At 46.3% G+C, this 26,628-nt stretch overlaps 1 protein-coding gene across 4 annotated transcripts in view; it reads left to right on the top strand.

The window, feature by feature from the left end:
• Nucleotides 1-26,628, top strand: part of NEDD4L (NEDD4 like E3 ubiquitin protein ligase) — a 491,133-nt gene that overhangs the window by 214,626 nt on the left and 249,879 nt on the right. For 3 of the 4 annotated variants that reach the window (XM_068251284.1, XM_068251285.1, XM_068251286.1), the window contains exon 3: nt 80-161. In XM_068251284.1, the coding sequence (XP_068107385.1) occupies nt 80-161 (82 nt within the window). Of the gene's footprint in view, nt 1-79; nt 162-12,728; nt 12,825-26,628 lie in introns of those variants that run through there. The other variant, XM_068251289.1, reaches the window with a different exon arrangement.

The following is a 26,628-nucleotide window of genomic DNA, read 5'->3' as shown; positions in this document are numbered from 1 at the left end:
GCCATCTCTCTGGTGCTTGTGTTGTCCTCTCCCATGCTTGTGTTGTCACCTTTCTTATCATGTCTGTTTTCTCTTGCAGTGACCCTTATGTGAAGCTGTCCCTGTATGTAGCAGATGAGAACAGAGAGCTTGCGCTGGTGCAGACCAAGACCATAAAAAAGGTAAGCGATCTTTAGATTTTGTGTTACCAGAGTACAGAGAACCCACAACATGAGGGCTTCCACCTGCTCCCATAATCCTCTAAGAAAAAAAAAATACTCCCAGGAGTTCTGCTTCACCATGATCTTGCTGGGCAATTGGAAGCCTTCAATCAGAATCACTCTTTGATTTGTATGTGTCTGATCTCTTGGGCCTTCCCAGAGTCCTGCTGGGAACTGTATTGCGGTCATTCACATTGTGCGTTGCTGTCATGTCTACATTGTATGTGGTCTGTGACCTTTGCAGGTAGTTACACAAACCTATACACTGTGATAGTGGAATCTGGTTATAGTAAGCTCTGGTATAGTAAACCTCTGGCTATAGCAAACTGAGTGCCCAGGTCCCAGGCAATGGCCTCAATTCACTAAGATCATGCTGGAGATAAGGCAAGAGATAACTTACCTCCACACATTGAGAGAGTTATCTTATCTCTTCATTCCTTAAGTTACCTCCTCTGTAGTTATTTTCACACGCAGTTAATTAACAGCCTGTCTTTAACTCTGGAGTTATTTTAAGGATTGGAGAGTTAACTTAAAGAGACTCCGTAACAAAAATTGCATCCTGTTTTTTATCATCCTACAAGTTCTAAAAGCTATTCTAATGTGTTCTGGCTTACTGCAGCACTTTATACTATCACAGTCTCTGTAATAAACCAACTTATCTCTCTCTTGTCAGACTTGTCAGCCTGTGTCTGGAAGGCTGCCAAGTTCTTCAGTGTTGTGGTTCTGCTATGAACTCCCCCTTCCAGGCCCCTATATGCACACTGCCTGTGTGTTATTTAGATTAGAGCAGCTTCTCTCTTCTCTCTCATCTTTTACAAGCTGGATAAATCGTCCTGTCCTCTGAGCTGGCTGGGCTTTCACATAGTGAGGAATTACAGACAAGGGCAAAGCTGTTTGCAGGAAGAAAAGAGCAGCCTGAAACTTCAGTGCATGAGAGATGCAGGGGGAAAGAAACACACAAATGATCTCTTGAGATTCAAAAGGAAGGCTGTATACAGCCTGCTTGTGTATGGATGTATTTTCTATGTGTGGACATACTGTACATCAACCTACTTCCTGTTTTGGTGGCCATTTTGTTTGTTTATAAAAAAACTTTTTAAAACTGTTTTTAACCACTTTTAATGCGGCGGGGAGCGGCGAAATTGTGACAGAGGGGAATAGGAGATGTCCCCTAACGCACTGGTATGTTTACTTTTGTGCGATTTTAACAATACAGATTCTCTTTAAGGACAGAAGAGTTAACTTTAGGCTTGCCTGAGGTAAAATGTTTCCCGAATACTACATGCCTCATCACCACGGTAACAACTCTAGAAACGTTATTAAAGACAGGAGATAAGCTTAGTGATTTGAGGCCAATGTGCCTGTATAAATACAATTGGCCTCCATTCACTAAGCAGTTTTGACTAGTCTACTGATGATTTTTAGTCTACTGATGGTTTGGTCAGTTGCATCAAAGGGGAATTCACCATTGCCAAATGTTTTAGACCTGTTTTTAGACCTAGTCTAAACCATTTGGTAATTAGGTGGGTAAAGCAGGGGAAATTATAAAAAGATGCAATTCACAAACTAGTAGCTATGACAGACAGCCTTCTCCTTTGATGAGCTCTCCTCTGCGTCATGTTGGCGCTTTATAAATACAATAAATAAATAAAATACAATTAAACTCCTGCATAATTAATTCATAAGGTTCCATCCCCACATCTAAATTACCTCACCTACAGAAATCAGCTAGTCTAATCTCTGTCAGAAAAAGTGGGCGTGGTTACTCCTTCTTTGCCTTTGTGAATTGTGTAATTACTGAATATTAGAGCAGGTCTATAAACAGGTCTAAAACATTACACCAAACCATCAGTAGACTAAAAACCATCTGTAGACTAGTCTTAAAGGGGAACTGAAGTAAGAGGTATACGGAGGCTGCCATATTTATTTCCTTTTAATCAATACCAGTTGCCTGGCAGCCCTGCTGGTCTATTTCTCTGCAGTAGTATCTGAATAACCCCAGAAACAAGCATGCAGCTAATCTTGTCAGATCTGACTTTAAAGTCTGAAACACCTGATCTGCTGCATGCTTGTTCAGGGGCTATGGCTAATAGTATTAGAGGCAGAGGATCAGCAGGGCTGCCAGGCCACTGGTATTGCTTAAGGCTTCTTGCACACCAAGACGTTGCATTAGGTGGCACGTTAAGGTCGCATAACGTGCACCTAACACAACGTATGGTGCTGCAAGAGCCGACGGTAGAGTGAGCCGCGTTAGGCGGCTCGAGTCCTATAATGTCTCCCAGAGTGGCGCTGATTGGCCAGTGGGACCACGTGATGCGGAGCGAGACACTCCGCATCACGTGGTCCCGCCGGCCAATCAGCGCCCGCCAGTGCAGTGAATATTAAGTAGCCATGTGCGCGGCTACTGTAGCTGGCTCTCCCCGCCTCCTCCGCCCCCCACTGCGCATGTGCAAACAGTCTAACGCGGCTATAGCCGCTCCAACGCCGTAGCATGCTGCACTTTGCACAGAACGTGCAGCGTTACATGTAACGCAACGTGGGCTGTGTGAACAGCCCACTTGTGTTACATTGCTGTGCGTTGGGGGAGCGTTACAGGCGCACTAACGTGCGCCTGTAACGTCTTGGTGTGCAAGCAGCCTAAAAGGAAATAAACATGGCAGCCTCCATATACCTCTCTCTTCAGTTCCCCTTTAACTGCTTAGTGAATTGAGGCCATATGACCAATTCTGACTTCTGATCTAGTAAACTACTTGGCCAGGTCCCTTGGAGATTATTATTAATGAATTCTACTGTATAATACTTCTGGGAACATTTTTACAGATGCACACGGATTGCCATTGTATTGTGGCTGCCAGTGCACACGCTAAACTGCATCCCACCATGCAAAGTGTGCAAAAATGTCTTCCCGCATGTGTTGCATGAACCAAGCATTCCTTTCATTTTTGTTTCAGCTAGTCTATGAAAATAGACATTTTATTCAAACCATTTAACTTTTTAGGTGTTCTTATAGAATATCTGAGGTGAGTGAGATAGAAAGGCTGACATATGTATTTACTTGTTTTAAACAATGCAGAATGCTTGGCTATCCTGCTGATCCTCTGCCTCAAATACTTTTTAGCTATAGACCCTGAATAAGGATGCGGCAGATCAGATGTTTCTGACTGAAGTCTGACTGGATTAGCTGCATGCTTGTTTCAGGTGTGTGATTTAGTCACTATTGCCGCCAAATAGATCAGCAGGGCTGCCAGGCAACTGGCATTATTTAAAAGGAAATTAATATGGCAGACTCCAGATCTCCTCCATAGAAAAAGAAAGTATGCGCACCTTCCGCCCATTACCGTGAATTTATTGCAGACTGTAGCAAAAAAAAATACGGAACCTTACATCACATAAACATCTTAATAACGATGTGAGTGGTGGTGGGCGGCGGGTATAAACAAGGGACTAGCAACGGCCACTTCGTGTCAAACGACACTTTGTCACGCTGCGTTCCGTCTTGAGGAACGCAGCGTGACCAAGTGTTTGACACGAAACTGCCTTTGCTAGTCCCTCGTTTGTACACGCCGCCCACCACCACTCCCCCGGCTTCCACTCGTTATGAAGACGTTTGTGATGTGAAGTTCCGGATGTAACGATCGGTGTCGGCACACAGAGAGAATCTGATTATTGGTGATCTGCAGTATCACCAAGAATACAAATTTATACCTGATTGATGATCTGCAGAATCACCAATAATACAAGTATAACTAACCTCTGGACACCTGATAAATGTGTTTGGTGCAACAGTATATGAGTCTGGACCACCTGAGGAGCAGGTGACTCCAGACCGTAATAATGAGTATCTCCTGATAGGCTTGGAGTACACAGAGAGTCAATGTTTACCTGAACAGTTGGGAATCAGACTCTACTGTAGTCAAAGGACTTCTGTGAGATTGAGTCCCTGACTGGATTGCAGAGAGGTCCCTCTGTGAGACAGGGAGTCCCTGCAGCTACTGGACACCCCACTGGGGGGGTGTCACAGGTAGAAGGGTCGGTCAGGCCGGGTCGGTAACACACGAGCAGATAAAGTACAGAGACAGAAGGCTGATTCTGTAACCAGGGACAGGCAGGGTTTGGCAACAGGTAATCAGATGTGCAAAGGTACCGAATCAGAGAGCAGGAGCAGAGTCAAGGGAGCAATAGGTCATAACAGATATCAAGCAGAGGCCTATCCTAGAGTGTGAGGTCCGTGATCTCAACACTCAGGGACTGATCTAAAGCACAACACAGTTTCCCTAGTCTTGGGTGTGAGGTCCGTGGTCTCGACACCCTGGGACTGGTCTAAAGTATAACACAGTAATACACAGTATTAATCTGGCTAAGTGTGAATTCCCAGGTCCACCTGGTTCTAACACACTGACGGATCTGACTATGGTCTGAGTGCTAACACATAAGCATTCGCAACGGCAGACAACCAGCCACTGACAGCCGAGAAGTATATATAGCAGAGCGCTTCTTCTCAGCGCTACCCAGTCCCATTCAACCAATCGCCTGCTGCACTGGGATCAGTTGATCGTCCTGATCAGCTGATCCCTCTCCTATTGGCATAAAGGGCCTGCCTGTCAGCGCGCGCGCAGCTCTCCATCTGTGTGCACTACTAGGCTCAGACAAACCAGACACATGCCGCTGCGGAGAAACCGCCGGTCTGAACGCGGATTCAGCCGCCCCGCTGTCAGTCCACGCGGCGGTGTCTCCGCAATCAATTACACCAGACCTTTTTGATACCGTCTGCAATAAATTCACTGTAATGGACGAAAGGTGCGCATACTTATTTCTTTTTCTATGGATCATTTGAACTTTCTTCAGTATACTTGACGGAGCACACGTCCCAGTCTAGACGTCAGCAGGAACCAAGCGCAAGTGGTGAGAGTATCTGTTATATTTACCTTCTCACGCCATCAGACTTTACGATCTAGAGTTCCGCACATTTATTTATTTAATACACTCCACATCTTCTCTCTTCAGGTTCTCTTTCAATGTGGCAGAGCTAAATAGGAGTTTGTTTTTGGGACTGTCTTGTTTTCAAGTGAACCAGAGTGAGGGTTATATGGAGGCTGCCATGTTTATTTCCTTTTAAAGGATTTCTATGAGGCAGAAAAGACACTTACCTGGGGCTTCTATCATCCCCCTGTAGCTGTCATGTCCTGCCCCGTCTTCCTCCGATCACCCGTTCCCCGCCGCTGGTCCTTGTACAATTGATCCAGATCAACTGTGGCTGCGCGGGCGTGCACGCTACCGCTGCATCATCAGGAGCTTACTGCGAAGGCGCACTACAAGAAAACCTCGTACTGTGCAGTAAGCTCCCGGAGACACGAGCGGGAGCACACACTGTACGTCTTGTTAGACAAATAATTCACCGATGCAGGCAACGTAGGGTCGGAGGAGGACAGCGCGGGACATTACCGCTGCATGGGGCCGATAGAAGTCCCAGGTAAGTGTCCAGTTTTTGTTCTTTTATCTGATCTGGTAGCCCTGCTGATCCTCTGCCTCTAATACATTTAGCCATAGCCCCTGAACAAGCATGCAGCAGATCAGGTGTGATCTGATTGTTGTCAGATCCGACAAGATTAGCTACATACTTGTTTCTGGTGTGATTCAGACACTACTGCAGCCAAAGAGCTCAGCAGAGCTGCCAGGCAACTGGTATTATTTAAAAGGAAATAAATATGACAGCCTCCATATCCTGCTCACTTTAGGTTTACTTTCAGTGTGGCAGAGCTAATTAGGAGTTTGTTTTTGGGACAGTCTTGTTTTTTATTGCTTTCCCACAATCCAGATAAGTGACTTGTTGGGGAAGCCCTTTGTAGTCGTGTTTTGTAGTTTTCATTGTTTATGTCCAGTTGTGTATGCTGATTATAAATGGCAGCAGTGCTGTTTGTGTAAAGAGCGGTTTGTTGAACTGACACACAAGTGATCTAGGAACAGAACTGACTGTTAGATCTATTACATATTCATTACCGTGTGTAGGCACCGGCGGCGTGTTTACGGCACGCGTGTTCCAGATCACGCCGGCTCCCGGACTCTCATTCTGCTTCCAGCCAGAGCCTCAGCCAGGAAATCCTGTTCTCGTGTCTCAGCCTGCAGAGCTGGAACTGTTTTTCCTCATGCTTCAGTGAGATGGTTGCTACACAGCAATATAAAGGTGCGCACACGGCTACAGGTTCTGTCACCCGCTGCAAACTCTGCTCAATGCCTTGAAGGACAGTTGGGGTCCTGATACTGCACTGTTCTGTTGCTATGGGGGACGATTGCTTGGCACATGAGAGGTGAGTAGGGGGAACAAGTACCCTTGACTGAGTCTGTCAGGTAGATCTGTTGGTAAAGCATTGAAGGGGATTGGGGGCAGACATGAATAAAGGTGCCTGAAAAAAGGGTGCAGAGGATGGCGGCCAGTAGAATATCGCTAAAATTAGTGATAGTTTACTGCTGGATCCCGATAGTAAAATATTGATAATGTTAACCAATAATTTACTATGGCTAAAACTGACCCTACACTCACACAGAACCCTCCTTCTACCCATGCCTAACCCTAGGACCTCTCCTGGTGGTGCCTAACCCAGAGACCCCCTCGGCTAGTGCCTAACCCTATGACTCCCCCCCCCCCCCCCCCCCCTCCCCAGTGATGCCTAACCCTAAGACCCCTCTGGATGTACATAACCCTAAGACCTGACTCCAAGCCCCTAAACCCCCCCCCCCCTGTGGTGCCTAGCCCTGAGACCCCACCCCGCCTCAATATGCAGCAAAGAAGGTTAAGTCTGGCACCCAATTGCATTTCTGCAAACCCATGGCCCCTGTGATGCGAATTGCGGCATTGAATAGCGGGCATGATTCTGTTGGGAGCCTCCAGGCCCCGAAATTTACCTGCTTTGCCACATATCGCAGCCCTTATGGAAGACTCGATTAGCAGCAAAGAAGGTACATTGAGGAGCCCGATAGGGGGCGCCATCATGCTACCAAATTTCCTTTCCTTGTCACTAGTTTTGACTCTTACAAAAGGTGCCCACAGCGGCACAGTTTTTCCATATGGGCTCCTGCTTCCAATTGGGGACTATTGTACACCTGCTGGATTCTCTGCAGTGGCAGCTCTGACCAGCCAGAGAGCCATCAGGTGTGTGTGTGCGCCAGGGCTGTGGAGTCTGAGTTGGAGTCGGAGTCGTGGTTTCATAAACTGAGGAGTCTGAGTTGGAGTCGGAAGATTTCTGTACCGACTCCACAGCCCTGGTGTGCGCAAGGTATAAGGCCTCTTTTAGATGGGCAGCTGAGGATTGTGAATTCCCTGCCTGTCAGTTGCTGTGGGGCACCGGCCGGGCACCTGCTAGAGCTCTGTATCGGCAGCTGACAGGTGGCCCTCCATGGAGTCGCATCTGAGTGCGGCTGCAGAATACCACCAGGGATCATGAGCTGACATGCGTGGTGCAACCACTGCCATTGGGCAGTGTTTAAATTACACTTGTTGGCACTCGTAGGCAACAGAGGGTACACTGAACTGTTCAGCGAGCACAACGCCTAAGTGTGGCAACCTAACCTGAGGTCTGATATGTCTGTACTGTTCTGAAGAAGGGGACCCCTCCGTGGCCCTGAAACAATTGATAACGTTTGGTGTTTGACACAAGCATTTGAAGGCATAAAAGTACATTTCTTGCTCATGAGAAGCCTGGTGTGCTGACCGATCCTTGGACTTGTAAAATTAATCTGAGGGGTGCAGAGACTTACAAAAGATCAAGGTGGATTCTCATTGCTTGCCAGAGTGTCTCTGAGGCTTTCACACCAAAATAGGACTAAAAAAAAATGGCAAGTGCAATTTTTTTTTATTGGTTTTACTGCAACTTTTGGCGATCCCTCCCAAACCTCTGCATTCAGTGCTTTTGTGATCGCAAACGCTGCAGTTTGATGTTGATCGCTGGTGATGGGCAATTACAGCGCAAACACGGTGGAGTCACTTGCGGTACGAAAACGCACTTACAGGCATCATGCTGGTTTTTTTTTTTTTTTTTTTTTTTTTTTTTTGGGGGGGGGGGGGGGGGGGTTAGAAATAGCCAGGGACAATGCAAGTTTATGCACCTTAGAAGTGGCCCAACTGCTGCATTGAATTGTGGGCCATTTTTGAAGCAAACCTGAAGACAGAGTACTTCTGGAGAGGGAAGGCTCTGGGTCCTGTTGAGCCTTCCTGTTCCTTTCACGGTTTCAGCGCTGTCACCCTGTTCAAATCTCCAGCTGCGGGAGGCTTTGGAAGTGTTTGGGATCCCGAGTGCTCCTGAAGACTAGTGGCTCTATACTGCGCATGCTCACTACAGAGCTGCCTATCTTAAGAAGCAAGAGATGGAACGGGAAGGCACTATAGGACACAGAACCCTTTTTCCTCTGCTTAGGTAAATATCATTTTTTTTTTCCCTTTAAAAATCACTTCAGGCTCCCGTTAAGGCGCATACAATTTGCAGTTGCATGGAATGATAAGCATCTCATTCACCATCCCCAAAGACGGGTGTATTTGAAGATGAGCTGGTCAGCTAGTAGTCTCTTAGGCTGGGGTATGTTTGGCTGAGGTAGATTAGAAGACCGATGTGTTGGTCAGGGTTGAGCTCCAAATTCGCGAATTTATAATTTATCCGTGATCACGGGTCGTTTTTTATGAATCCAGAAGTCGAATTCAAAGATCGATACCGATCACGAATTCGAATGTATCCGAATTTTACTGTCGAATTCGGCCGCGATCACGGGTGTTAAACCCGCGATCACTAATTCGGATTCAGCTACCGTCGCCCAAAACCCACAACTTTAAGGGTTAATAGCCAAGCCCCCTTAAATGCCAGGCTCACCAAATTTGCAGGTTATGTTAAGAAAAGTGGGAGCAAGGGGAAATAAAAATTTTCAAAAAGACCTTATACTTGTTGAGAAAATCGATTTTAAACGTTCAAAGAAAAAAACGATACATTTAAATGCCGGTCAATGACAGATCGTGGGAAATATTTCCCAGCAGTTAATAGCAAAGGTCCCTTACATCCTAGCCATACCAAATTTGCAGAATGTTAAAAAGATAGTGGGAAACAATATTTAAAAAAAATTAAATTAAATTTTTTATTTTTGGGGAATGTTCTGAGTGTGGGAAATATGACAAAATATAGCGTGGGGTCCCCCCTCCTAAACCTCTGTAACCCCTTGTCCCCCATGCAGGCTGGTATAGCCAGAATCCAGAGCCCCGGCCGACTAGGGCTTCGCACCCTGAGCTATACCAGCCCGCATGTTCCATGGTATGGGGGGGGCTCTGGGGGGAGGGGCGGCCAAGCCTCCTCCTCAGAGCCCTTGTCCAATCCATGGACAAGGGGCTCTTCCCCCACCTCAAGTGCCCCAGGAGGAGGTGGGGGAGATGACTCCCGGGGGGGGGGGGGGGTTCATGGTGGCATCTGGGAGTCCCCTTTAAGAAGGGGACCCCAGATGCCCACCCCCCCTCCCAGGAGAAATGAGTACATTTCCACAAAGGGTTAAATGAAATAAAACAACCACGAAAAAAAATCCTTTAATAATCTTAATTAACCAGAAATGCTTACCTATACCTTTAAAAAAAAATTCCCACGGCAATATCCTCCAGTAATGATCTATACAGTATTCTCCAATCTTGCAATCTTCAATTAAGTTGATTGAAGATCTCCCACGGCAATTACCTATACTATACCTTAGAATGCGGGGCTGTGCGGACATATAGCTGCCGCCTCCCGCTGTCCTCCCCGCCTCCTCACCTGTCACCCTCACCTAGGCTGGCACTCTGTGCACCCATGGGTGCCAGCCTAGGTGAGGGTGACAGGTGCAGGCAGGTGGGGAGAGACTGTGGGAGCCGGCAGCTATGTCCACACAGCCCCGCATTCTAAGGCATAGTAACCGGCTCATCAATGAGCCGGTTCTTTTTGTATTGAATCAAATGAATAGGCTTTGAACCATTCATTCGATTTAATACAAAAAGAACCGGCTCATTGATGAGCTGGTTACTATACCTTAGAATGCAGGGCTGTGCAGACGTATAGCTGCAAATGTGGTATTGCTAGGATGTAAGGGGCCTTTGCTATGAACTACTGGGAAATATTTCCCACGATCTATCATTGACCGGCATTTATATGTATTGTTTTTTTCTTTGAACTTTTAAAAATCGATTTTCTCAAAGTAGGTCTTTTTGAATTTTTTTTCCCCTTGCTCCTACTTTTCTTCTGAACATAACCTGCAAATTTGGCGATTCTGGCATTTAAGGGGGCTTTGCAATTAACCCTTAAGTTCGGTGGGTTTTGAATCACAAATTCATGGTCAAATTTCCCCTGACCCGGATCCGAATGAATGCACCCGAATCGAATTCGAGTCCATTCGAATCGGGCGAATCCGAATTTGACCCAGACCCGAATTCAAATGTACTCGAATCGAATTTGGGTACATTCGAGCTGGTGTTGGTCCTGCTGATCTCGCCACAAATCCATCAGGAGATGAAACAGATCTAGCTGCCGATGCTCCTGGCTGACGTTGCGCCGTGCGTCTCTGCTTGCATTCCTGCTAAAAATACTTTTATTGTAAACATGTGAAGGGATGCTGCTGTACAATACGACCTGTCAGCTGTCTTCTTCCCTGTGTATAAAGACTCTCTAATGTCCCCCTGGGTGCAGGGACCCCCAACTGTAGTAGAGACATGACTGCTACTGGTGACCGGAAGAGGACAAGGTCTCTGTTTGGCTGTATTTTCATGACCATTGCCTTTGTCTGACTAATCCTGAGATTAGTCACTAGCTTTTTCCCATGAGGCACAGCAGCTTGCATGTATGAAGTGCAGCTGTAACCTCCAGTCAGAATCCATTTTGTTGTAGCCCTAGTGGAAGAGCGGTGCTTTTGACCGGTTGCTAAGGTTACTATATGCAGTTTTGTATGCATTTTAAAGCAAACCTGTGCTAAGAATTGGCTTGAAGAAGCTGAATGCTTGTATACAGTGGTTTAGAGCAAGGATGTGCATGTCCTCTTTTTCTGGCATGCTAATTTATACTGTCACTCTCTCATGGGGGGAGCAGCGAGCAGGACGTCTGTGGCTCTGTGCCCTGCATTTGGTTTCCTCCATGTATGTGACGATGACCATTTGTTCCCTTGAAGTGACTGGCCTGCTTCATATTGTTCACTGCTGGTTTGCAGATGACAAGAGACTGGTTGTTATGGGTAACGAGCACAGTGCTTCCCAAAGGCTGCAGTTTTACCTCACAGGAAGACGTTTTAGGTTAAGACCTATTAACATCCTGTGTTTACCAATTAGCTCTCTGCCATGGCAGTCAGCAGACACAGCTTGTGCTTAGTGAGATAAGTGGGCATTAGACTGCCTACTCTCTCTAAATACATACAGGGTGCATTTCTATAGGTTTTACTTCTGTCCTGTGCAAGAGTTCAAGTCCACTTTAAAGAGAAACCGTAACCAAGAATTGAGCTTCATCCCAATCCGTAGCTGATACCCCCTTTTACATGAGAAATCTACTCCTTTTCTCAAACGGATCATCAGGGGGTTCTGTATGGCTGAGATTGTGGGGAAACCCCTCCCACAGTTTGATGTGAGGACCATGGTCTCAACATCACACTGTGGGAGCCTTGTTGCATTGTGGGAAATAACAGCTGTTTACAGCTGTTTCCAACTGCTAAAAAAGCAAGCATGATCTCCTTCCACTGACATCAACTCACAACAGTAAAAATGTCACCATGTGATAAATGTCAGAATGTAAATCGGGGTGAGGAAAGATTCTTCAGTGAGCAAACACTGACCAGTGTTCTCCCCAGGCTCTTTTAGCCGGGTACTCCACCCGGCTAGTTTTGGTGAGCACCCGGCTGTCATCGGCTCACCTCCTCTTATGCTGTCAGCAGAGCTGCGCAGAGAACCGCAGGCCCTGCATTCTCTCATATCGCCCCACCCAACTACTTTTTCATGCCACCTGGCTGGAAAAAAAATCTGGGGAGAACACTGCTGACTAAATCATTTATACATAATTTATTGTAAAAATGAAGCACATTTTTTTTTTTTATTACATTTTCACTGGAGTTCCTCCTTAAGGCCAGTTTTTGTGGGTTAAACCCATTAAGTGACCAGTATGTCTACGTGGGAGGAAACCTGCACACAAATGGGGAGACCGTAGTGTTTTGGCCAAGGTTTGGACCTGGGATTCTAGTGGTGAAATGGGTTTGCTTTTGGAAACCGTTTAACGTACTGAAGATCTGTTGTGTGTAATATGCTTGCTTAAACCCGTATTTAGTTGTTGCTCTTCTGTGTAGATATATACACAGTGCTCATTGTTCTTGCACAATAAACCTGTGTCAAAGTTTACTTCAGTGCCTCCAGCTGGCGGCCGGAGCTGCAGCAAGGTGCGCAGAGTAGCTGAACTAGTTTAGAAAATAGAAACTTGCTGTGGGATTGGTCAGCTGGTTCTCTTTGTATTGTGCATTAGAGCGTAACCTGGCAGTCTTGTTGTGCTGTGACAGGCGATTGCAGAGACCTGTGTGTGTGTGTGGGCTCTGCGTCCACTACCTGCCGGCGGAACCTGCGGAGTTTGTGCAGCTGCTAAATCCTCCTCCTTCCTCAGAGCGGTCAGTAAAGAAAACATTTCTGTAGTACTCCCAAGGAAATCTAGGACATGGGATTGAACAAGCTGGGAGTGATTTGGGTTGGAGATCAGTAGTGTTATGTATTTATATAGCAGTAACCTCTTCTGCAGCACTTTACAGAGTACATAGTCATGTCATTGAATGTCATCAGAGCAGCTCACAATCTAATTACCACCATAGTCTAATGGCCTACATTATTTATTTATACAGTGCCAACCTCTTCCACAACACTTTACAGAGTACATAGTCAAGTCAGACTGTCCTCAGAGGAGCGCACAATGTAATCTCTACCAAAGTCCTAGTCTAATGTCATGCCATATTATGGATTTACTGTATATAGCACTGACCTCTTCTGCAGTACTGTACAGAGTACATAGTCATGTGACTGACCTGTCCTCAGAGGAGCTCTCAATTTAATCCTACCATAGACGGTCTAATGTCCTACCATATTATTAATAATCATATTTATTATTTTTAAATAGTGCTAACTTCTTCTTCAGCATTTTACAGCAGGGCTGTGAGTCTGCGTCAAGGAATAGGATTTTTTTTGATTATTTATTGCATTTATAAAGCCCCAACATATTACGCAGCGCTGGACAATACATAGGGATACATACAATGGCCTCAATTCACTAAGCTTATCTCCTGTCTTTAATAACGTTTCTAGAGTGGTCACCATGGTGATGAGGCATGTCATATTCAGGAAACATTTTACCTCAGGCAAACCTAAAGTTAACTCTTCTGTCTTTAATTTAAAGGGAACCTTAACTGAACGGGGGTATAGAGTTTTACTTACCTGGGGCTATTACCAGCCCCATGCAGCAGTCCTGTGCCCTCGGCGCCGCTCTGGAATCCTCTGGTCCCCCGCTGTCACTTAGTTTCGTTTTTGACGACTCACCAGTCGCCGGCCGCCATGCGTATTATTGGACGCATTCACCAATGCAATTAGCGCTATTGCGGACCGCAACGCGTACAAAAATACGTGTTGCCGCATATCTACGCGTGTGGAATGCGGCAACGCGTATTTTTGTACGCGTTGCGGTCCGCAATAGCGCTAATTGCATTGGTGAATGCGTCCAATAATACGCATGGCGGCCAGCGACTGGTGAGTCGTCAAAACCGAAACTAAGTGACAGCGGGGGACCAGAGGATTCCAGAGCGGCGCCAAGTGCACAGGACTGCTGCAGGGGGCTGGTAATAGCCCCAGGTAAGTAAATCTCTATACCCCCCGTTCAGTTAAGGTTCCCTTTAACTCTGCAATCTTTAAAATAACTCCAGTTAGACAGGCTGTTTATTAACTTCGTGTGAAAATGACTAGAGAGGAGGTAACTTAAAGAGAACCAGAGACGTTTGCAAAAAGATTTTATATATACCTGGTGCTTCCTCCAGCCCCATAAGACTGGATCGCTCCCACGCCGCCATCCTCCGCTGCATCTATCCGCCGGTACCGGGTCCTGTACTTTCCGCCAGTCGACGCAAGGGTAGTGCATCACTTCCGGCGGACGCGGCCAATTTTCCACATGAACAGGGGCTCCCTCCATACCCTTACGCATGCGTCTCCATACTACGCAGAAGCATGCGTAAGGATATGGAGGGGAGCTCCTGTTCATGCGGAAAATTGGCCGCGTCCGCCGGAAGTGACTGGACCCGGTAGCGGCGATAGAGGAAGCGGAGGACGGCAGCGTGGGAGCGATCCAGGCTTATGGGGCTGGAGGAAGCCCCAGGTATGTATAAAAGCTTTCATTTTTTTCAATTCTCTTAGTCTCTGGTTCCCTTTAAAGGAATGAAGAGATAAGATAACTGTTACTGTGCGGAGGTAAGTTTTCTCTTGCCTTATCTCCAGCATGATCTTAGTGAATTGAGGCCATTGTAAACAGCCCATGCCTAGTTTATAATATCCACCTGCCATACTGGTTGGTTGCTCCCTTTTACAAACCATATTTTGTGAGAACTCTTCCTTGTCTTGCTGCAACTTTTGTCTATACAGTTTTTCGCAATAGCACAAAAATAAAAATGTTTAAAATCTATGTAAACCCATAATTATAAAGGTGTGTACGCACCTTATGTGGCCCGTCAGAGATCATGACCTGATAGTGCTGGGCCACCCTGTACAGACGAGTGTCCGCTGATAACCTGCTCCGTTGCTATGCGGGAGGCGCTTGTGGTCCCAACGGAGCGGCACGTACCTAATGTCATGTAGCGGGTGAAGGAACAGTATGCACAAAGGCGTTAGCCGTGGCCGAGCAAGTTGATCTGCCAGACATGTCGCTCGTGGAGCGGCGTTCTGGGATCAGGGGCTGCAAGCCTTAAAGGTGTGTGTGTGTGTGTGTGTGTGTGTGTGTGTGTGTGTGTGTGTGTGTGTGTGTGTGTGTGTGTGTGTGTGTGTGTACTATGGTCCGGACATCACACTGTGGGAGGGGTTTCAACACAATATCAGCCATACAGCGCCCCCTGATGATCCGTGTGAGAAAAGGAATAGATTTTTCATGGGAAAGGGGGTATTGGCTACTGATTGGGATGAAGTTCAATTCTTGGTCACGGTTTCTCTTTAAGTGCATTTTCCCCAGATTATGATTACGGGTAACAGTTGGAAATTTTGAAAGCACAGTGAGCGTTTTAGGTAATCATTCTTTTTACCCTATGGCACTGTTGGAATAATTTGTTCCACATTTCCTCTGTTTATATTTCTTTTTATAATTTACTACATTTTACATTTTCTTTGGCCAGTAATCTATTGGTCTTACTATAAATGACTGATATGTTTTATATGGGCCACAATAAAAAGATTTAAAAAGATGCACTATAAATTACTTCTGTGTTGCTGTCACTAAAAAGCTGAAAGGTTTTGGATTAGTCCATCTGTTCATGTGGGGGGATTCTCAATATTCCCTTTATTCTTTACGAAAGCACTCCTTGGAAAGGATCTACACAAAGAGGTTAGCTGTTAACTCTCCTCATTTACACACGATTCTAGCAGCTGGTCTGAGCAACTGCTGTTCAGCAAGTGCTTTTGAAAATCAAGAAATCATTGAGAATCCCCCATAAGGAGATGGACTAGCCCAAAACCTGTCAGATTTCTACTGCCTACTGTAAGCGAAAGCAACATGGAGCACAATGCACTATACTGTAAATTACTTTTCTTCTGCAACAAATGTACTTCATGTTCATACTTATTTTAAATGTTATAATGGCTTGCGATAGTTTGTCCTTTAAGGCGCCATGTCATCTTGTTCTATCCTGTACAAACAAAAAGTTAGTTGTCTAAAGACCAGGCAGGTCATTTTGGCACTCCCACTTTCCCACGCTGTGCCTGACCTGGGCACCACAATAGACCTGTTTATATCTATGGCCATGCAGCAGTGCATGTGCCGGCGATCGCATGCGTTTTTAAAGTGTTATGAAATGCGATTTTAAAGCGTGTAAACGCGTTAAATCATGTTTAGGCTCCCTGCCCACTGCGAATCCAATTTGCATTTCCGATTTTTCCCTGTATGCCATCAAAAGAAAAATGCAGTAAAAACGCATCATGCAGTACCGATTAACGATCGGAAATCGAAATCTCATGTGAAAAACGATGAAAAATCTGAATCGCATGTAGTGTGCAAGAGGCCTAAAAAGCATTTTAAAACACATGCGTTTCTATGCGTTTTTAAAAACGCAGCAGTGGGCTCAGGCCCTTATCTGCCAAAGCTTTCAAGTCTTTTCTGATGTTGGCATATGCAAAACAGTTTTTGTTTAGTTTTGTGATTTAATCTGCCCATAGAGGGCGCTGCTCGGAACAAAGTCCTTACCTTGCCCTGGTTGTTTATTGTGAACGATAATCTTTCAAAGAGGATTCACACATCATGGGAAAAATTGCAATTTTTTGCATACATGACCTCGTGTTTGCAAGATGTTGTTTTTTTATATTTGTAAAACTTTGTTTGAGATTTTTTTTTTCTTTTGCATACAAGACGCACTTAGAACTTGCAAACCTACATTTTACATGATGCATATATTCGATTCCAAATTGCTTGGATTCTTGAACCGGCGACCCTTTGGCATCAGGGTCATATCAGCTTCAGCACACTCCTATCTCCATTGGAGTGCTTGGTCTAACACCATGTGTATCTTCCAAATTGCTTGCAATTTTTTTGTGTAAACCAGTTTTCTGCCTTCCCACTAACTTGCTTTGAACCAGAGGGGGGGCGCAGAAAATTTGCATGTCCTAGATTGCACACATGAACTTGCACATACATTTTTTAATTCTTAGATCATGCTGCACATTCGCGGTAAAGCCTAAAACGCTGCATGCGCAGAAGTGCCCAAGAAGCCTCAGGTAAATTAAACCGAACTTCTTTCCCTCACCTATACTTTCACAGACCATCATTTCCTCAATGGTTTGCTGTAAAGGATACAGGAGGCAAATTAATTACATTCAGATTTACTTACTTGGGGCTTCCTCTAACCCCTAGAAGCCTGTGTGTCTCTCACCACCGCTCTGCTCTCAGCGGGTCACCCGGGGTCCCCTCCATAGAGGTAGCCGGTTGGGGGCTTCTGCACATACATGGCCGGGAGCATTCAGCGCAGAAGCTGCCAACCTGGTTGGGTAGGTGGCCGCTACAGAGGGGACCTCAGGAGACTACCTGAGAGCAGAGCTGCTGTGAGGCACACACAGGCTTCCAGGGGCTGGTGGAAGCCACAGGTAAGTAAATCTGATATTTAATTTGCATAATATATCATTTAAAGGGGTTCTGTGGAAATATTTAAAAAAAAAAACTCTTACCTGGGACTTCTAGCGGTCCCCTGAAGCTGTCATGTCCCGCTGCGTCCTCTACGATCCTCCGTTCCCTGCCGCCGGTCACGGTCCAATTGTTCGTCTAACTAGACAAATGCAACTGCGGCTGCGCACGGCCTAGCGCCCACTCGCGTCTCCTGGAGCTTGCTGTGCAGAACGAAGTTTTCACGTCCTGCGCAGTAAGCTCCCGGAGACACGAGCTGGAGCAAAGACATGCGCGGCCACGCAGGTGCAGTTGCATTCGTCTACTTAGATGAATAATTGAACCGTGACCGGCGGTGGGAAACGGAGGATCGTGGAGGACGGCGCGGGACAGGACAGCTGCATAGGGCTGGTAGAAGCCTCAGGTAAGTGTCAGGTTTTTTGTTTTTTTCAAATATATGGGAGGAAAGGATTTTTAATTACCTTGGGGTCTCAACCAGCCCCCTGTTGTCTGGCAGCACCCTACATGTCCTTCTGTTCTGTTTCGCTGTGCTGGCGTGTGAAGTCTATGATCAAGCTGGATTGTGGGCCACTGCGCATGCACGGTTTCCCAGGCTGTGCACCTCCATTGCGCTCCTGTAGCCAGAAATGTTCTGCGCACGCGCAGTTATGGGCTACACGGCCTGCACATTGGCAGAAGGCTCTCTGCCACGAGAGCGCGATTGGGAGATGCACAGCTGGGACCGCGCAAGGGTAGAAGTCCTTGACTGAGCCAAGTTATTAAAGGACTACTGTAGGGGGAAAAAGAGTTGAACTTGCCTGGGGCTTCTAATGGTCCCCCGTAGACGTCCTGTGCACGCGCAGCCACTTGCCGATGCTCTGGTCCCGCCTCAGTTCACTTCTGGAATTTCCAACTTCCCAAAGTCTGAAAACCACTGCGCCTGCGCGGCCGTGCCCTTGCTCCCGCTGCCTTCACCAGGAGTGTATTGCACAGCCTAGTGCTAGCTACGTGACAGCCGCTGTGCAGCGGCATCCCCCCACCCTCTTCCATCGCCTCCGGCGATCAAGCCCGTCCGGAAATCCCGTTCTGAACGGGATTTCCATTAGGGCTTCCCCCGTCCCATGGCGACGGGCGGGATGACGTCACCGGCGTCGTTACGTCAAATGGAGTCCTAATCCACCCCTCAGTGCTGCCTGCCACTAATTGGCCAGGCAGCGCATGGGGTCTGGGGGGGCGGCTGCGTGCTAGCTGCGTGTACCCAAAAAAATTATGCAAATCGGCACAGCAGGGCCTGAGCAATCCTGCACGGCATAGCCCGAGCTCAACTCGGGCTTACCGCCAGGAAGGTTAATTAAAATAGATAGGTAATATAATCTCTCACCCACCCTGTTTTAAAAGAACAGGCAAATGTTTGTGATTTCATGGGGCAGCCATCTTTTTGGTTGACAGGGAGCATGAGACACAGTTTAAACTGTCCTGTGTCCTGATCACCCCTTCCAGTTTCTAGGCAACCAGAACAATATCAGAAATCCCATCATGCTTTGCACAGCATCAGGGGAAAAATGCCCGGGCAGATTTCTTTGATGGGGCGGAGCTTAGCTTCTGTGCAGCCAAAAATGAGACTTTGATAAGAAAAACAAAGTTCTGATGCTGTGAAACTGTTAAACACCAAGCCTTTTCAGTTCTGCTGAGTAGATTTTTAGTCTGGAGGTTCACTTTAAGTATTTATATAGACCTCATCCACAGAGCTATACATAGTATATAGTCTCGTCACTTAAAGGATACCACAACTGACATGTGGCATAATGAGATAGTTATTTGTGTGCTAGGCACTGTACATACCCATGTCTATCTCATTATGCCACATGTCAGTTGTGGTATCCTTTAACTGTCCCTCAATGGGGCCAACAAGCTAATCGCTACCACAGTTATCTCCTCAATTCACGAAGGATAGTTCGGTAAAATAATTTAGGCTGGTAAAATACCGTATTCTGTATTGCACCTCCCCCTAAACCCCAGTAATATACCGCAGAAAACAAAACGCTTCAATTCACGAAGCCATGCTCTGTGGTCTCGCCAGCTGTGGAGCAGGTCAAGCAGGAAGCTATCAGTCTTATATTACAAGTCTGTGCATGAGCCATTCTAATTTCTGTCCAGTGCCTCCCTGGCAACCCTTTAGATGTGCACCTGCGCCGACTAGATGGAGCTCTTCTGTGTATCAATATAAAGATATGCACATCAAAAGGGATACAGTAGAGCCTTTATAAATGTCTCCTTCTCCTGCTCTGCCATTCTGAAGTCCCTCCTGCCAGAATATCTGCTCAAATTGGGTGAGAAGCAGGGCTGTGTGGTTTCCTCTATTGGATGTCTGCTGCATCTGTCAACTTTTACCATGTGGAGATTGAGTTACTGGCTGCTCAGAGCTGGAGGTATATGTCAATCGCTTTTACTTCATTTACTGAATGCTTTAATCTCTGAATTGAAATTTCTTGACATTTTTTGAGGTATTTACCGCACAAGTCAGTAATTTACTTCACTAATCGATACTTTTAACTTTGGGTGGGTAATAGGTTAAGTGAATTGCCATTTGGCGAGGTGATTGGAGAAATCAGCTATTTGCGGTAATGCTTGGTGCATGGAAGCCAAATACAGTAATGCTTAGTGAATTAAGGCCTATGTGTGTAGTCTAGGGCCAATTTATATATTGTGTAGTGTATGTATCATAGTCTCCGGCCAATTTAGGGGAAAGCCATTTAAAGCGAACCTCCAGACTAAAAATCTACTCAGCAGCACTGAAAAGGCTTGGTTTTTCTTTAACCGTTTCACAGCATCAGAACTTAGTTTATCTTACCTGTGGTAGCCTAATTTTTAGCTGCACAGAAGCTAAGCTCTGCCCCATCAAATATGCTTGGGCATTTTTCCCCTGATGCTGTGCAAAGCATGATGGGATTTCTGATGTTGTTCTCGTTGCCTAGCGCGCACAGTTGGGAGGGGTGATCAGGATGCAGGAGAGTTGGAACTGTCTCATGCTCCCTGTCACCTCTTTTCAACCAAAAAGATGGCTGCCCCCATGAAATCTCAAACATTTGCCTGTTCTTTTAAAACAGGGTGGGTAAGAGATTATATTACCTATCTATTCTAATTAACATAACTAGTGTAACTTGATGACAGTATGTTTGTTTAGGCTGGAGTTCCTCTTTACCTTATCTTTACAGTTGGGGATGTGAGAGGAAACCTACACAGAGATAGAGAGATCCTACAAACTCTGTGCAGATAGTGTCCTCTTGTAGCTTTTCTACAGGGGGCTGGAGGAAGCCCCAGGTATGGAACAATTCTTTCCTCCCATACATAACAGGTACACTTTTTTTTATTTTTTTTTAATCTGAACCTGAAGTATGGAGCTTAGAAATGAGCAGCAAGTCAGATCCTCTTCACCATAGTTGCTCATTGTTGTCTGTTGCTGTTATTATTGGTTTGTTTTCAAAACAATCATTGGACATTTCTGGCTGCTGTTTGCCCTGACTTGTGTTTCAGGTCTGTGTGAGCGCTGAACTCGCTGAGCCGCATGCTTCCAAAACAGCTTCCGGCTCACTTGCACAAAAGACCTTTTCACTAGTTTATTGTAAATATTTTCCTGTCCACACGCCTATCTGCTCAGCGCTGTGTATAATACAGGCGGTGTTTACTATACACGCTCTGCGGTGGATGCCACAAGCAGAGGGCTACGTGTTGTATGAGTAAACATGAAGGCCCTTGTGGCTTGTTTACATGTTAGCTCTATCGCATGTAACAGAATGTGGCGAAAAGCACTGGATATGTTGCCACATAACACAAGGCAATCTTCCAGCTAAGCAGTTTTTATTGAACAAGATAGTTTAATTGGGTTAACCACTTAATTCGCAGAGCAACTTTTGGCAGTAGTGTATCTACGAAAAACAATGCCTGAGGCCTTGTTCACATTGCGTTCCGTCCGGGTGTCTGTCCGTGTTCCCCCCCCCCCCCGATTCCTGGCGCTTGGGTGGGTGATTCGTTTTTGTGCTTAGCGGGTTTTCTAAGCGGTTTTTCCAAGCGGTTTTGTAATTCACTCCCTGACGCAAGTCAGGAAGTGAACTCTTTGACCCGGAAAATAATAAATCCACTGTACTTATTCTTAATAACACAAACGCAATCACCCCACAAATCGATTTTGTGAGCGTGTTGCGATTCTTCCATACTTTCCATTGAGGCGGGATATGGCCTCAAAAATGGTCCGCATCGCTTTACTAAACAGACAGCGCACGACCCGTGCTGATATGAACCGTCTCGTAGACATTCATTGGCCACGCAGTCGGGGGGGAGGGGGGGGCGTTTTTAAAAATGCACGCGGCCGAAAAAAACCCCGAACCACGCCTACAGTGTGACCAAGCCCTTATGCTAGGTGCAACTGAGATTTTTAAGCAGATTTACTGTAAGATCGATTATTTCCAACATGTCCCATCTGCTTTCCAATCGATTTCCGATAGAGGTAAGCGGAAAACGGTCGGAAAATGATTGGAAATCGATCGGAAATCAGATGGGACATGTTGGAAATAATCGATCTGACAGTAAATCTTCCAGAAAATCTCAGTGTGTATTTAGCATAATGCCTTATACTCATGCGAGATGAAACGTGGCTGAGGCGGTCAATGAGAATCCCGTGCAGGTCTGGGCAAACTTAACGCGGCCTGGGCCACATACTGCAGACTTCGAGCCGCATTCCTAAAAAAAACACTGTGCTGGCATCTGACTCTGTCGCGTGACACCCTGTGGCCATAGACTTGATGCTGGAATCGTCCATCGCCCACTTGTGACTTGGGAGGGGGAGGAGGAGATGCATCCGTCCGCCTATCGGTGAGCTGGATTTACAGTGCACGTGGGCTGTAGTTTGTGGAGCGCTGATTCAGTGTGTGTACAGGGACACCAACGCAAAGGATGGGTTTGGAAGCGGGAAACCATTAAGAGTGCCTTTGGTATCACAGAGGTGCCAAGCGTATTTTGGACTTCGTGCTGTGTATCACTCCAGTTGTATATTGCCTGAGGAAGCGGGATTTTGCCCATGAAACGCGTTGCAACTTGTCTTTAATAATTTATTACTTGAATCGACAGTACCTGTGTCTGTTTTGGGTTGGCTGGTCCACCACAGCATCCCGAACGTTTTTAAACGTTTTAATGACTTTTATCCTACTGGCGCCTCTGTACAGCTCTACACAACAAGAATCCATCATTGGTGGAAGGGTGATGCACCCTCTTTTTTTCCTCTATCCACAGAGAGCGACGTCTTAATCCTGAGTGGGGACAGGCTTGGTCTCCCCACCTGCCTTTTCAGTGGTTGCCTTGGAGGTAACCCTGGTTTGTAAGTACAATACTTACGTTTCATCATTAACATTCGCACTCCTCCAATACAAACTACACTATATTGGGCTCTCGGTTTTCTACCTTTGGTATCACAGAATAGGGAAAAGACCCCTTTTCTGGGCCCTTGCCACCGCGCTCAATCGGTCTCGGGCCCAGTGCACACCAAAACCGCTAGCAGATCCTCAAAACGCTAGAGGTTTTTGAAGCCGATTTCAGAGCGATTCTAGGCATGTTTAGAGAAGTTTTCTAAACATGCCTAGCGTTGTTTGGAGCATTTTTGTGTAGCAGATTACAAATATTGTTACAGTAAAGCTGTTACTTCCTATACTTTACATTTGAGGCAGCAACGCTTCTGCAAACAGCAAAAGTGCTGCAGGAGCCACGTTTGCGGTTTGCTAAAAACCTCAAACCGCTGGTGTGCACCATCCCATTGAAATACATTAGTCAAGCGTGTGCACCAGGCCTCAGATTGGTTTGAGGGACATCAGAGTTTAACCTGCTTCCATGGCCAGCTCAGTCCTCTGACCTCAATCCTGTTGAGCAATTGTGGGGGGGAGCCAAAAGATCACTTCAAAGCTTGGAAACGCCACCATCCAATCTGAACCAACTTAGAGCTGCCATTATGTCCGCATGAGCCAACATTCCTCGGCAACGGTATAAGCGTCTTGCAGAGTCCATGCCAAGAAGAATATCGGCAGTGATCAGAGCTAAAGGTGGCCCAAATCCATATTAGAGACTGTCTCTCACCTTTTTGGCCTCTCGATGTATTTTCTTCTTCCCTTAAAATAGTGGCTGGATAGTGTACTGGTTAAGCGCTCTGCCTTTGACATGGGAGACCAGGGTTCGAATCCTGGCTAGGTCAAGTACCTATTCAGTAAGGAGTTCAAGGCAAGACTCCCTAACACTGCAGGGTGGCCTCCTGAGCGCGTCCCAGTGGCTGCAGCTCTTGAGCGCTTTGAGTCCGACAGGAGAAAAGCACTATACAAATGTTCAGATTATTATTATTATTATAAAATATAATTCTTCGGAATATTCTGTTGTCTTCTGGAAGCCGGATGACTGCACTTCACTTTGAATAGTTCTGATCTTTTTGTATCTTGATAGGATTCTGATTCATGAAATACACCGGCCTGTCATTGGGGGGGGGGGGGGGGGGTACAGCTCTGTCACCTATCTGTTCCTGGAGGCCTTTGTGCTGCACAGAACCCGGATGATCTAGGTGCTATCTATAGACTGCTAATTTTAGGCCCAAATGCCTCTTGAGATCTCGGCAGTCACCAGGACACTTCCACACTGTGAGGTCAGAGGGGGGCTCCTGTTTCACATCCTCCACTCGCCCAGGCGTCACCTGATCCCTGGGAAAGTGAACTAATCCCGCACTAACGGATTCTGTCATTCCGTGCGTTTCAGCATCGTGTACGGGTGACAGCGACGAGCTTAATGAGGAATTACAGCTAGAATAAATCTATATTCCCATCAACGCATGTTTATTACAGACAATGCAGCCAAAATGTGGGCTACCTGGACGAGCCACTTAAGGTAGCTATAAATCTAGCAATGTATGGGCAGATTCGACCAAGAGACAGATCTCTTATCGAATCTGACTAGAGAGATCTGTCACCTGCCCATACACTACAGGGTGATTCCCAATCAATTTAATGCTAAAATCGATCCGGAATCGGCCCTGTGCGCTCCCTCGCCGCTGTGCCCTCCTAATGCCCACCGCGCCAAAGTGAAGAGGAGAATGCTCCCGGAGCAGTGTGGGACAAGCGGAGGCCGCGGACAGGTAATATATACACTTTGGCACAGCGGCGATGCGGCAGATGGTTGCGTCCATTGTCTGGAAATTGTTCGCTGTTCCCGCAGCGCACCCGACCAACTAACTTTGGCCTGACCTCTTGCAGCATGCGCTATCGACAAGGCGACCAATTTCGGGACGGAAATTGGCAGTTTTGTCGATCAGGCATGCACTTGGCGGCACTGACTTTCATCCAATTCGATTATAATAATCGAATTGGATGGTCGATCGGCAGCCAAGTCACCTGATGTATGGCCACCTTTAAAGTGTACCTGAGACGGAGGGTGGAGATTTATTACCTGGGGCTTCCTCTAGTCTCGTGCAGGCTGATTTCTCCCTCACCATCCTCCGCTATTTAGCCTGCAAAATCCTTTAGTCAGGGCCAGTCGGAGCATGGGCAGTCCAGCTGAGTGCTCCCCTCCCATCAGGCTTGCCATACTACTTTCCTTTTAAACCATGCCAGTTGCCTGGCAGCCCTATTGATCTTCTAGCATAAGTAGTGTCTGAGTCAAAACCCTGGAACAAGCATATGGCTAATCCAGTAACACCTCAGTCAGCTGAGTCAGAGTACCTGCTCTGCATATGCTTTTTCAGGGTCTATGGCTACAAGTATTATGCTGGGCGTACACGGTAGGATCCTTCCTTATCAATCGAGCCGCTAATTTCCGACAGGTCCGATGACCCGCCGGATAGATTCCTCGCTCGATCCCCGCGGGCGGACGATAGTGAGGCAACGAGCGGAAGATGAGGAGCACCCGCAGGGATGAGCAGGGACGCGGCGGGAGTCGATCCGGCAGCTAATCGAGCCGCCGGGTCGACTCGTGTATGCCCAGCATTAGAGACACAGGATCAGGAGGACAGCCAGGCAACTGGTATTGTTTAAAAGGAAATAAATATGGCCGCCTCCATATCGCTTCCACCTCTGGTTCCCTTTAAGGTGACCATTAACTGTACAAACGCCCGAACCTTACAATCTGACAACAAATTACCGTTCTATTGATTGCTGTTGACCTGAGTTTTTTCTGCTAGTCTGATCGAATTGCTTTTTTCCCCTCCTTTGTTGAACCTGAATGATCTGATCGATTTGTAGTGGACACTTTTTTTGACTATGCATGCGCATTGCTGTGCTTCTAATACACCATTAAAAACCACTATTGCGAAAAATTTGTACAAGAAGTATTTTTTCTCCTAGGCTAAAATGTGTTATGAATTACCTTTCTCCAATGTTCTTTTCACTTAAAGGGAGTCTGAAGCTAAAAATATATGGAGGCTACCATATTGACATCGTTTTAAACAATACCAGCTGTCTGGCATCCCTGCTGATCTATTTGGCTGCAGTCATGTCTGAATCACACCAGAAACAAGCATGCAGCTACTGTAATCTGTCAGGTGTTATTTCTGACAGAAATGTCACACACCTGATCTGCTGCATGCTTGTTCAGGGGTTATGGCTAAAAGTATTACAGGTAGGGGATCAGCAGGATAGCCAGGCAACTGGTATTAAAGAGACTCTCTAACAAAATGTTCAGCCTCATTTGTTCTATCCTATAAGTTCCTATACCTGTTCTAATGTGGTCTTGATTATTGAAGCCTTATCTAGTTGCACTGTCTCTGTAATATATCTGCTTGTTGCATATGCTTCTTGTGGCCAAGCTCCTACTGGGCAAAAGTAAGATCTACGCATGCCCAGTAAGTGTACAGCTTTTTTTTTTTTTTTTTTTTTTTTTATCTCATACATGAATGGGAGCGTGGCCAGGTCTGTGGGCAAAAATGGTAGACTCTGGTCTTCCCACTACTTAAAGTATCCAAATTTTAATCCCCTCCTAGTAAAAGGTGTGTTTTAAAGTATAAATGAGAGAAAAATAAAAAATGCTGATCTACTTTCCTGTGGCTTCCTCCAGCCCGTTTGAAGTAT

This window comes from Hyperolius riggenbachi, chromosome 1 (assembly GCF_040937935.1).
Source record: "Hyperolius riggenbachi isolate aHypRig1 chromosome 1, aHypRig1.pri, whole genome shotgun sequence".
Taxonomy (NCBI): Eukaryota; Metazoa; Chordata; class Amphibia; order Anura; family Hyperoliidae; genus Hyperolius; species Hyperolius riggenbachi.
Note: the sequence above shows the minus strand (reverse complement) of the source record. Positions and strands in the feature narration are given on the sequence as shown.